This window comes from Oncorhynchus gorbuscha, linkage group LG04, assembly GCF_021184085.1.
Source record: "Oncorhynchus gorbuscha isolate QuinsamMale2020 ecotype Even-year linkage group LG04, OgorEven_v1.0, whole genome shotgun sequence".
Lineage (NCBI taxonomy): Eukaryota > Metazoa > Chordata > Actinopteri > Salmoniformes > Salmonidae > Oncorhynchus > Oncorhynchus gorbuscha.
Window position 1 is genome coordinate 69169495 of NC_060176.1, and position 14038 is coordinate 69183532.

Here is a 14038-nt window from a genome sequence, read left to right on the forward strand (position 1 = left end):
CACACACACACACACACACACATACATACACAGAAACACACACACAGGGCACCCACTCTCCCACCCAGACAATTAAACGCATGACTAACACTAATCCAAACCCAAGTGGAGTTGCTGTCTATGACATGTTGGTTTTTGTGGTCTTGGAGTTCCTCCGGGAATGTTTGTCCAGTACTGGGTCCGTGGCACATCCTGGTCTCGGCTAAGAAATTCTCTAACAAGTGGAAAAAGGAATTAAATCTATATTAGAGTGTGTAGGAAGACATTCAGTGACGGAAGGGAAGGTGTGTTATAGGACCTTAGGGACCGATGTGTTATATCTGTCTTTTTATTTAGCTCTCTGTCATTCCCTCTCTCTCTTTCTCACTCTCTCTTTCTCACTCTCTCTCTCTTTCTCACTCTCTCTCTTTCTCACTCTCTCTCTTTCTCACTCCCTCTATTTCTTTCTTTCTTTCTTTCTTTCTCTCTCTCTCTCTCTCTCTCTCTCTCTCTCTCTCTCTCTCTCTCTCTCTCTCTCTCTCTCTCTCTCTCTCTCTCTCTCTCTCTCTCTCTTTCTCTCTCTATCTCTTTCTCTCTCTCTGTCTCTTTCTCTCTCTCTCTCTCTAAAACTCACTCTCTCTCTCTCTCGCTCTCTCTCGCTCTCTCTCTCTCTCTCTCTCTCTCTCTCTCTCTCTCTCTCTCTCTCTCTCTCTCTCTCTCTCTCTCTCTCTCTCTCTCTCTCTCTCTCTCTCTCTCTCTCTCTCTTTCTCTCTCTCTCTCTTTCTCTCTCTCTCTGTCTCTCCCCCTCTCTCTCTCTTTCTTGAGGATCTCTCAAGAATAGGGCAGTAACAAAGGTAAGGGCAGGGGGAGACTGGGGCTGGGGCTGGGGCTGGGGCTGAGGCTGGGGGGTTGGGGGGTCAGGGGAGCACAGCTGGGCAGCCCAGTCTGGCCCCCAGGGCTTCCTGATAGGGTTCAGAGCCCGGTCCCTCTGTCTGGCCCCTCACACACTCAATTGCATACACACACACAACAGGATCGTGTGTTCTGTCGGCAGCATGCTCCGGAGCATGCTTCAAATGTAGCCTTTGTGTCGCCACGGCGATGAACAGAGGCGCTCTGTGAGGACCCGGCTCGGCCGGCTGCTGTAGAACTACAACGTGGAGAGAGAATCATGTGGAACTTAAAAAGATTCCATTCAAGTCTTTCTTAAATCCTACAGCTGGGGGAAAGCCCCATGATTAATATTCAGCCATGCAAGTTCGCAGTAAAGAAACAGGGACAGATACAGATGGAAGCGTTCTCTGAAGCTGGTCATAGGTTTTAATGATGTTCTGGGTTCCCACTGGGCAAAAACTGGTTGAATCAATATTGTTTCCACATCATTTCAACCGCAAAAATCTCTGTGATGATGTTGAATCAACGTAGATAACTCATTGGATTCGCAAAATGTCATCAACGTAAGGGCAGGTCGTATTGTCTTCCACCTAGTTTCTCATTTTAATACAATGACATGGTGATTTTTGTTGTTGTTGATTTCACATTGAATTCACATTAGTTGACAGCTCAACCTAATGTAAATCAAAACTAGACATTGAACTGACATCTGTGCCCAGTGGGTTGTCTGTGACTCAATGTGAGGTGGCTGGCCGCTGACGTCATTTTTTCACTTCTCTTTTGATAAGCTGTCTGTCAGTGGTGAGTGTTTCAGCCTGGTGTTCGCTGCTGCAGACATTTTCTTTTCTTGTGAAATGCCCCTTGTCCAGACATACACACACAGCCCCATGTGCCACTCATGCCACGGCTGCCAGCATTGCTAGACAGATTTGATTGATAAGTGACACATGATACAGTTTGATACTGGAAGGTCGAGTTGTGACGTCCTTACTGTAGAACCGTTGTGGCAGGGCTGTACGTGTCGTTTGTGTTTGTGTCGTGTATGTGTGCGTGTGTGTGGTTGTGCATGTCTATATGTGTGTTTGTGTTTTCGCATATCTATGTGAGTGTCTGTCAACCCCTTCACTAGCTGAGGAAAGTGAGTTAGTTAGATGGAGAGAAGGAGAGAGAGAAAGACAGAGAGAAAGAGAGAGAGAGCAGGCTGATGAAGGGTGTCCCAGACCCAGCTTGTGTACACCTCCTACCTCTATTTGTGTATTTATGTAGCTGTCAGCAGCGTTCTGATCTCTGCTCTGCTGCCTGCTTGCTTCACTGCGTAGGAGAATTAACCAGCTCCTGTCACCTCTCGCCTCAATCACTCACACATCTCCACAGGTCACACACATACACACACACACACACACGCACACACACACACACACACACACACACACACACACACACACACACACACACACACACACACACACACACACACACACACACACACACACACACACACACACACACACACACGCACGCACACACACACACACACACACACACACACACACACACACACACACACACACACACACACACACACACACACACACACACACACACACACACACTAGACCCTGGAACAGCTCTACAGATGCATTGATCCACTCTGTCCTTTCCCCCTGCTGTAAAGACCAGCATAGACCAGCATAGACCAACATAGACCAGCATAGACCAGCATAGACCAGCATAGGCTGATCCAGCATAGCTGCTGGTTTTGCTGGTGACCAGCCTTCGTTGTGTTTTCATGGTTCCTTCGTTCTTTTTTCGTGGTGACCAGCCTTTGCTGTATTTTTGTGGTGACCAGCCTTCGCCTCTGTTTTTGCTGGTGACCAGCCTTTGCTGTGTTTTTGCTGGTGACCAGCCTTCGCTGAGTTTTTGCTGGTAGCCAGCCTTTGCTGTGTTTTCGTGGTTCATTCGTTGTGTTTTCATAGTGACCAGTCTTCGCTGTGTTTTTGCTGGTAAACAGCTTTTGCTGTGTTTTTGCTGGTGACCAGGCTTCACTGTGTTTGCATGGTTCCCTTGTCCTGTTTTTGCTGGTAAACAGGTTTTGCTGTGTTTTTGGTGACCAGCCTTTGCTGTGTTTTCTTGGTGACCAGCCTTCGCTGTGTTTTCTTGGTGACCAGCCTTCACTGTGTTTTCTTGGTGACCAGCCTTCACTGTGTTTTCTTGGTGACCAGCCTTCACTGTGTTTTCTTGGTGACCAGCCTTCACTGTGTTTTCTTGGTGACCAGCCTTCACTGTGTTTTCTTGGTGACCAGCCTTCGCTGTGTTTTTGCTGTTGACCAGCCTTCACTGTGTTTTTGGTGACCAGCCTTCGCTGTGTTTTCTTGGTGACCAGCCTTCACTGTGTTTTCTTGGTGACCAGCCTTCACTGTGTTTTTCTGGTGACCAGCCTTCGCTGTGTTTTTGCTGTTGACCAGCCTTCACTGTGTTTTCTTGGTGACCAGCCTTCACTGTGTTTTTTCTGGTGACCAGCCTTCACTGTGTTTTCTTGGTGACCAGCCTTCACTGTGTTTTCTTGGTGACCAGCCTTCGCTGTGTTTTTTCTGGTGACCAGCCTTCACTGTGTTTTCTTGGTGACCAGCCTTCGCTGAGTTTTTGCTGGTGTCCAGCCTTCACTGTGTTTTCTTGGTGACCAGCCTTCGCTGTGTTTTCTTGGTGACCAGCCTTTACTGTGTTTTCTTGGTGACCAGCCTTCACTGTGTTTTCTTGGTGACCAGCCTTCGCTGTGTTTTTGCTGGTGACCAGCCTTCAAGTCATATCATGCTGGCTTGCAGTGTGATGTTAATTTACTATTGAAATCCTGCCTGGGTGGGGATATCCAACAATGGGAACTTTACTTTTCCAACAACATGCATTCAGAATGACTGCCAGGGTTAGACAGATGAATAAATGAGACTACCAAAACCATCGAAACTGGAACAATCATTTCAGTCCAACTAACAGATTGGATTAGTTTAGAAAAATGTATGTTGCTTATCTTGGTGTAGCATAAGTTTAATTAATAAACCTATGTACATTCAAAAACATAAGAAACAAAAAAATATATTGCAAAAAAACATTCTAAAAATAAACTGCAATAGAGCCTGCTGGGAAATATGATAATAATGGTTGTGGTCAGACCAACTTGACCAGCTAGACCATGCTGGACCAGCACAGAACAGCCTAAACTGGTATGTGTCTGAAACACAGTGAAAGCTGGTCACCAGTGTCCAAAACACAGCAAAGGCTGATCACTAGTTATTGTGTTATTTTTTTACTCTTGATTTCATTTGATTTTATTACCCGTGTCCAAAACACAGTGAAGGATGGTAACCACCATGCTGGTCAGACCAGCTTAACCAGCATCCAACCAGCACCGACCAGCATAGACCAACATGTACCAGAGAATAGCTTCATGTACTACCTTGAAACGTATGCTGGTCTATGTTGGTTTGCAGAGTCTTCCAAAACAAGCGCATTGAGACGAAGACACAAGACCTACAGTATTCTTACAAAAAATAGCTAAATGGTTCCTGTATTTTTGTCCGTAGCCTACGTAGATACAGTGGAAGCTGTTAGTTAGCTAGATAGCGTGACACACGTTACTTCAGATGATGGATTCAGATTTGAATGCACATTAGGCCCAACCTCAACAGAAGAGCCTGCATATAGAAAGTGGAAACGGAGCTCACCCATTAGACCACGACAGGACATCAGAAATGGTTCAGTAACAGTTAACTATAGATGAGTTGAATCACACCAGCCGTCTGTGTGTCTGTGTGTGAGTCCCAAAAAGCAGCCAGTGTGTTAGCGTACTGCAACAGTTTGGCATCCCTCAGCCCAAGCAAGGCCCCAGGCCTAATCTACATACAGGAATACCTTTATATATCCACTTCAGATGTGATATTGTTGTTTTTATACAGCAGAGACGCTGATTCTTATCTGGGCAGCGACTGTTCATTTTGGTACTTCCTCAAAACGCTCGCTTCCAGTTTGACTGTCCGTGTCAGTGGTGATCATGTATCAGACTCACAGAGCTGCTATACAGTGTCTGTAGTCAGATGCTAGCTATTGCATTAGCTTCTCTGTAGCCATGTTGCTAGCAGCTCCAAGTGTCTTCAGTTAAGCTCAACCTAAGTCACTGGCAGCTTTATGGAACCCTTGGCATCCTTATCACCTGTCCATTGCCTGTCTTAGGCAATAAAGCCCATCTTTTGTGCTATAGCCAGTGTCTCTATTTTGAGTCAGAGCTGTTGTCCTAAAATGGCAGCCTGAAATCCCCTCCTCACTTTACGCTCAGCTTGGCTGTACAGTAACATTGCAAGTCTCTCTCTCGCTCTCTCTCTCTCTTTCACCATTCCGAAGCACTCTCTTTCTCACAGAAAGGTCATGCTCTTGAACCGGATATGCCACTTTTAATCACACAACCAATAAACCTTATCTTCTCCATGGGCTTGGGTTTTTGAACATCTGTAGCTGTCTTTAAGTTTTTTAGTTGGTAAAGTTTTGAACAGTCTCAGCTTTTTTACATGTAATTCTCTGATATTTTCTAGAACCTCTAGAACTGTTTTGATTCACTAAATGATCTGTGTGTACAGAGAGCGTCATTGAGATTGAGTGGCAAGAGTGTGTTCTCATTCATGTCTCTCCACATGGGCCCTCTCCACAGTACAATGGTCCCTCCATGAGGATGAGAGCGAAAGCGAGGCAGGCAGAGCTGATGATGCAGCTGGATGGAGTGGCACTAGGCGAGGCTCCCATACAAAAGCCACACGTGCATATCCATACACATGCTCTGTGTACACGTACGCTGTCATGCACCAACACAATAAATAATTCATCATATTGAAAGTCACACAACTTAGACAAATACTATTTGACACACACACACACAAACACTGAGACTATACTAACACAATCTTACACACGAGCATGCACGCACACACACACACACGCACGCACGCATGCACACACACACACACACACATGCACGGACACGCACACACACACACACACACACACACACACACACACACACACACACACACACACACACACACACACACACACACACACACACACACACACACACACACACACACACACACACACACACACAAACACACAAACACACACACACACACACATACACACACACACATACACACACACATACATACACATACATACATACATACATACATACATACATACATACATACATACATACATACATACATACATACATACATACATACATACACATACATACATACACATACATACATACATACATACATACATACATACATACATACATACATACATACATACATACATACATACATACATACATACATACATACATACATACATACATACATACATACATACATACATACATACATATGTGCTACTCATTTTCCCCTGGAGTATGATTAGGAAATGAATTCATGTCAAACATATCATTCCTGCCCCTCTTTCAAGTGGGACATATCCATACAGCTCTTGGTGTTCTACCCATAGGAAGAGGCTGCGGGATTGGGATGGAAACAGAGCTTACACACTGCTCACTCTCTCTTGTTTTTAATGGGGTGTTGCTGGGAGGGTGCCCCACTGGTATGTATGTGGCATGGGTGCCAAACTCAGTCCTGCAGTCCGTCTGTCGGAGGAGGAGGAGGAATGTGGATTGGGTGTCTACCCCAGGGCAGGGTCTTTGTCTGGAAGAGGCAACACGTGTTTAGCGCTGATGGACAAATGATGGGCCCTGTCCCACTGTGGTCTCCAAGGCCCTAATTCAATATGTTTACACATCTCACTGACTCTCACTGGCTAGATGCAGGGTCAATGGTAGTGACAGCCGCAAAAGAGACATTCCTCTGAGACATCAAACAATTGTGTGAGTTATTGGAATCACTGGGTGAGTTATTCGAATCACTGGGTGAGTTATTGGAATCACTGGGTGAGTTATTGGAATCACTAGGTGAGTTATTGGAATCACTGGGTGAGTTATTGGAATCACTGGGTGAGTTATTGGAATCACTGGGTGAGTTATTGGAATCACTGGGTGAAAGTGACCACTCTCTGGCTCTAGGACAGTGGCTTCTCTGCCCCTCTTCTAGTTGAAGAATTTTAATATTTGTAGAAGTAATGGTTTCCTTAGTACAACATGCTACTGTGGTCTGAGAACAATATGTAGGATACACTAATAGAGCTATTTTGAACAGTATAATTAATAGCTCCTCTCCCTCTCTTCTCTCCCTCTCTTCTCTCTGTCTCTTCTCTCCCTCTCCCTTCTTAAGGCAATGGCTACGGGAACCACCACCGTAACTCGCCTGGTCTACTGGTCTCTCCGGGCAGCATGAACAAGAGCATGCAGGCCAAGTCTCCCCCGACCATGAACCTGGGAATGAACAGCAACCGCAAGCCTGACCTGCGGGTGCTTGTCCCCCCTGGAGTCAAGAACAACATGCCCTCCATCGTGAGTCGCTCAATCACTTCACCCCTAGTCCCAGTCCCAGTCCCAGTCCTAGTCCCACTCCTACTCTCAGTCCTAGTCCCAGTCCCAGTCCTAGTCCCACTCCTACTCTCAGTTTTAGTCCCAGTCTCAGTCCTGATCCCATCCTTCTTTTTTTCCTTTGTCTTTTTCTTATGTCCTCTCAGTTGATATCCTCTCTGCGTGTTTCTATCGTCTTTTTGAGTGTTTGTCTTCAGTGGCTGTAACTGTCCTTCAGTGGCTGTAACTGTACTTCAGTGGCTGTAACTGTCCTTCAGTGGCTGTAGCTGGGATTCAGTGTCTGTAGCTGTCCTTTAGTGGCTTTAACTGTCCTTTAGTGGGTGTAACTGTCCTTCAGTGGGTGTAACTGTCCTTCAGGCGCTGGAACTGTCCTTTAGTTGGTGTAACTATCTTTCAGTGGCTGTAACTGTCCTTTAGTGGGTGTAACTGTCCTTTAGTGGGGGTAACTGTCCTTCAGGGGCTGGAACTGTCCTTTAGTGGGTGTAACTGTCCTTCAGTGGCTGTAACTGTCCTTCAGTGGCTGTAACTGTACTTCAGTGGCTGTAGCTGTCCTTCAGTGGCTGTAACTGTCCTTCAGTGGCTGTAACTGTCCTTCAGTGTCTGTAGCTGTCCTTTAGTGGCTGTAACTGTCCTTCAGGGGCTGGAACTGTCCTTTAGTGGGTGTAACTGTCCTTCAGTGGCTGTAACTGTCCTTCAGTGGCTGTAACTGTCCTTCAGTGGGTGTAACTGTCCTTTAGTGGGTGTAACTGTCCTTTAGTGGGTGTAACTGTCATTCAGTGGGTGTAACTGTCCTTTAGTGGGTTTAACTGTCCTTCAGTGGCTGTAAATGTCCTTCAGTGGCTGTAACTGTCCTTTAGTGGGTGTAACTGTCCTTCAGTGGCTGTAGCTGTCCTTCAGCGGATGTAGCTGTCCTTCAGTGGGTGTAACTGTCCTTCAGTGTCTGTAGCTGTGCTTTAGTGGGTGTAACTGTCCTTCAGGGGCTGGAACTGTCCTTCAGGGTCTGGAACTGTCCTTTAGTGGGTTTAACTGTCCTTTAGTGGGTGTAACTGTCCTTTAGTGGGTGTAACTGTCTTTCAGTGGGTGTAACTGTTCTTCAGTGGCTGTAACTGTTCTTCAGTGGGTGTAACTGTCCTTCAGTGGCTGTAGCTGTCCTTCAGTGGGTGTAACTGTTCTTCAGTGGCAGTAGCTGTCCTTTAGTGGGTGTAACTGTCCTTCAGGGGCTGTAACTGTCTCATACATGTGCTGTCATAGGTTAGGATTTTAACAAGATAGACTGTTAGTGTAGTACAGTAGTAATAGTACATTTCCGTTTCAAATGAGCTCCTGTTTAGTCGCTTCACTCCTAGAGCAGTTCCATCCTTAGAGCCAAACCCGACCGCTTCCTCCATCCAATGAAACTAATCAGAATGTATCGCCCTCCCCGTCAGTCTGAGTTTGTCGATCTGCTATTGGTAAGTGGGTCTGTCAATCAAAAATTTGTAAAAAATAATAATAATAATAACACCAAACACAGATGTCATCCATCATCCTGAGTTAGATAGAAGGGAGACCAGTCATTATCAAATCAAATCAAATTTTTAGGTGGTGAAGGTTAGCATTAAAATACAGGGTAAGATGACCCAGATGTCCACATAGGGGCAACTTCCACCTCACCAATCCGCTGCAGGCGTTGCACAGTACATGTAGGGATTGAAGATGTTTAGCCAGGGCCCAGGTGACACCTAGTGGTATTTGTGAATCATTGCACCCTGTCATCTCCTCCACCCTTCCCTTCCTTCCATGTCTTATTCAGAGGCGTTGCATGGCATCTTAGCATGCATGTTTCCCCTCTCTCAGAACCAGGGAATGAAAGGCAACAATGGAAACAATTTTATATGGCATCAAACCGCCATCATTTCTGTGCCACACCCCGCCACAATAAAGAGCCTCTCCCAGCTGTTTCTGTTGCCGTGGAGACCAGCAGGGTTACTATAGCGACGGCGGGAACTCAGAAGGGGTGGTAAATGATAGGGTTGGCAGGGTTCAGCTGTGCCGCAATGCAAGTGATTAATTTCCAAGAAGCTGGCATGCTGTTCATTCTTCTAGCATCTGCGGAGCAAAAAAAACAAGGCCTATTTTTTATTCTCTTTTTTTATTTTTCTGGTGCTGACTTTATTTGTGATGGCGCTCATGTTTTTCCATCTCTCTCTGTCTCTGTCCATCTCATAGAACCAGAGAATAAACAACTCCCAGTCTGCACAGTCATTGGCCACCCCTGTGGTTTCAGTAGCAACGCCCACCCTACCTGGGCAAGGAATGGGCGGTTACCCATCAGCCATGTCCACTTCATACGGTACTGGTAGGTACCACTGCTTCTACACCTGTTATACACATAGACACACACACACACACACACACACACACACACACACACACACACACACACACACACACACACACACACACACACACACACACACACACACACACACACACACACACACACACACACACACACACACACACACACATACACACACACACACACACACATACATACATACACACACACACACACATACATATACACACACACACACAACACACACAACACACACACACACACACACACACACACACACACACACACACACACACACACACACATACATACATACATACATACATACATACATACATACATACATACATACATACATACATACATGCATACATACATGCATACATACATACATACATACATACATACATACATACATACATACATACATACATACATACATACATACATACATACATACATATACATACATACATACATACATACATACATACATACATACATACATACATACATACATACATACATACATACATACATACATACATACATACATACATACATACATACATACATACATACATACATACATACATACATACATACATACACACACACAGACACACACATACTGTATATGCATACATGCACACACAGTCTTTGTCACAAACATGTTTATGTGTGTGTTTGTTACTACTTGCAGAGTTTCAATGAGTTTAGAAAGTGACCTATACACACGCCTCACCATTTACATTTGATTATTGATTTGATTTTCATCGATTTTATATGATAGGCAGTTTTACAGGACTTCACAAACATCATAGTGAATATAAGCATGATCGAATAAATATAGCTTTTTATGCTAAATCACGCATCAATAGTCTGTGGCCCTGAAACATGGTTTCATCATGAGATGATAAACACACATTTCATTACACTAACGTAGCAGCAGGTGGTGCTGTTCACACACATCCTATATTCCTCACTGCATCACTCCCTCACCCACTAACGCTGTGATCAGTGGCACCTGTATTGGCGCAGCAGGAAAATTACTGTTATACTTCTCACTTCAGTAGCCATAATTCCAAACTAATGTGCTTTTACAACTGGTTTGAACTGGCCTGAACTGGTTTTGACTGGTTCTCTCTCTCTCTGTCTGTGTGTGTAGAATACTCGCTGAGCAGTGCAGACCTGTCCTCCCTGTCCGGCTTTAACAGTGGTAGCTCCCTCCACCTGGGCTCCATGAGCGGATGGCAACAGCAACACCTCCAGAACATGCAGCAGCACTCTGCCCTCAGTCAGCTAGGGTAAGTACAGTGGGATACACACAATAATATGTACAATATATATTCTACAAGGCTCTCTACACAGGTAGCAGACAGATCAAAGAGAGGAGGGATGGATCGTGAAATTAAGTTTGTTAGGGAAACTAGCATGAAAATACTGATACATATTGAGAATTGAAATGTTGAAATATTGTGACCAGACATGAGATATGGATGTGGAAAAATGCGAGTAAACTTGTGTGCTTGTATACTGTATGATCATGATTCCTTACTCTTTAACCCCTTGTGTTTGTTTTCCTTTCCTTCCAACAGAAATTGCAATAGCAATCACTTATGTCACAATTCAAATCTCTCCCTGCCTTCTGCTCAAAGCCTGCACATCAAGTCCGAACCTGTTTCTCCTCCTAGAGATCGCACCAGCAGCACACCGGGGGGCTACGGTGTCCCGCAGCAACAGAACCCCTCATCTCGCCAGGACTCAGGCCGCTCCCCTGTCGACAGCCTGAGTAGCTGCAGCAGCTCCCATGAGGGCAGCGACCGCGACGATCACCGGAACGAGTTCCACTCTCCACTGGGAATGTCCCGGCCCGCCCTGGACGGGTGCGAGAGCCCCTCGGTCAAACGCGTGCGCCTGTCCGAGGGATGGGCCACATGATTATCACATCCAGTGCTGGCCGTCGCTCAAGCCTTGCTCACGCTGCGACGTCATGATGCCCCGACACCCTCACTCTCGATATCACCACGCGACGCGTCACTCACCTCCGGAGCCCATGCTCTCTCTATCTCTCTCTTATCTCTCTATCTCTCTCTATCTCTCTCTATTCTCTCTCATCTCTATCTCTCTCTATCTCTCTCTCTCTCTCTTATCTCTCTCTCTCTAATCTCTCTCTCTATCTCTCTCTCTTATCTCTCTCTCTCTAATCTCTCTCTCTATCTCTCTCTTATCTCTCTCTCTCTTATCTCTCTCTCTAATCTCTCTCTCTTATCTCTCTCTCTCTCTCTCTCTCTCTCTCTCTCTCTCTCATCTCTCTCTCTCTAATCTCTCTCTCTAATCTCTCTCTCTTATCTCTCTCTCTCTAATCTCTCTCTCTATCTCTCTCTTATCTCTCTCTCTCTTATCTCTCTCTTATCTCTCTCTTATCTCTCTCTCTATCTCATTGGAGGAAGGGGGGCACCTTTTTCTATATTTAACTGTAATGTTTCTTTTTGCTTTTTGCAGAGTATGTGTGCTATACATATTGAAGTTCTATAAAGCAGTGGAGGAGGTTGGTTGGAATGGGGTTAGGGGATATTTTTGGTGGGGAACTATGCATTACTTGTGCCGTGTGTGGGAAAAAAATGTATGCATATAAATTTACACGTGTGTCTATGTGCACATATATGCATATCAACAAATAAACAAAAAAAAGTCAGGTACTCTGTTTTGTAAAAGTACTTATAACTTTCCTCAGTGATAATCAGTTACTAGTAGAGGAAACAGCCAGAGTGTATGTTGCTAAGTGAACAGCCTAGCACTTGAGTTGGCCAACCAATACATGTGTACAGCGTCAATTTCATTGCTACCTTTCTCCGCGGTTCTCCCTTACAAAATGTTTGTTACGATAGATGATGTCATGTTGCAGGTTCAACGTATTTATGTAAATAGAGGGTCAGATGGCAAAGGGGAGGGGTCAAAAGTTGCCAGACATTACAGATTATTCATACACAAAATGAAAGCTAATATGCAACATTTGAAGGATTGTACAGGTATTACCGCAGGCCCATTGGTAGATGTGAGGAACCAGGAAGAGAACCCATGCTAAACAGAGAGCTCCTCCTCAAATATGGAGCCTATAGGTAGGAACATCCTTTTACCCAAGAGCCATGTTAGTGTAATCAAGAAACCATGGGTCTTGTATTAGATATTCAGTATAAAAAAAAACAATTGTACGATACACTTGCTTATATTTTCATATGAAAGGAATACAATGCAAAGCATTTTTGAGGCTTTTTGTAGTTTCTATAAGCCAGAATGTGTTTTTTGATAGCTTTGCTAATATGAATGAGATGGATAGTCCGACAAGAAATGAAATTACTGGGCGTCCAAACCAAGCCATGAGAACAGACTGAGAACCCATGCTTTGCTGAACTGTTTTCTCTTTGTAGAGGTTTTGTTTTTAAACGTGTATTTCTAATTATATATAATAATGATAAAATTAAGACTCTTTAAAAAAAAATCTGTGAAATTAACATGCTTGTGTATAGCTTTCTAATATATAAATATATATAATAATGTTTGTTTTTTTCTTAGTGGAGTTTCTTATGTGCAGTTGTTTGTTATTTTGTTTTATTTGAGCCTGGGACAGAGATGTTCAGAGGCATATTTAGTCTAACCTTGAAAAGCAGCTAAACAGAGTTGACCATGTCTGTGTTTATGAGTAAATTAATAAAGATAGACCTCTTTCAAACAAGTTTGAGGAAACTGTGTGGGGATTGAAATAGGGGGTTTAATGCCCAGGCAGGAGATGACATGCCACTGAGCACAGACATGAGTTCAAATTATAGTTTTGATTTAGATTTGGTTGAGTTGTCAACTAATGTGAATTGAACGTGAAATCAACAAAACATTTCACCACGTCATTGGATTTAGGTCAAAAGGGTGAGAAAAAAATATGAAATTTCCTTTGGGTTGAAATGACGTGGAAACAACATTGATTCAATCAGTTTTTGCCCAGTGGGATGTGACATCCCAAATGAAGGTTTGATATCACTCATGGTGACCCATTTTTGTTATGTCATGATCCTCATCGTTAGGATTCTACAACACCCGCCGACATCCTCTTTGATGGGCCTTTGACACACCTATTTTGTATATTTTCAAGGTATTATTTAATGTTTTCACTACAAATTATTTGCCAAGCATCACAATGAGACCCAACCTTGTGTGCAGGACACCACATAAATCCAGATTAAAATATTTATTTGATAGTTTGTATTTGTGTCAAATGATCGAGC

At 44.2% G+C, this 14038-nt stretch overlaps 1 protein-coding gene across 7 annotated transcripts in view; it reads left to right on the top strand.

Moving 5' to 3' along the window:
* Nucleotides 1-11939, top strand: part of LOC124034586 (myocyte-specific enhancer factor 2C-like) — a 137100-nt gene extending 125161 nt beyond the window's left edge. For 5 of the 7 annotated variants that reach the window (XM_046347982.1, XM_046347980.1, XM_046347981.1 and 2 more), the window contains exons 7-10: nucleotides 7203-7381; nucleotides 9626-9755; nucleotides 10927-11065; nucleotides 11357-11939. In XM_046347982.1, coding sequence (XP_046203938.1) covers nucleotides 7203-7381; nucleotides 9626-9755; nucleotides 10927-11065; nucleotides 11357-11699 — 791 coding nt within the window. In that variant the 3' untranslated portion in view covers nucleotides 11700-11939. The remainder of the gene's footprint in view (nucleotides 1-7202; nucleotides 7382-9625; nucleotides 9756-10926; nucleotides 11066-11356) is intronic. The other 2 variants (XM_046347986.1, XM_046347985.1) reach the window with 1 other exon arrangement.
* Nucleotides 11940-14038: the final 2099 nt, after the last annotated feature.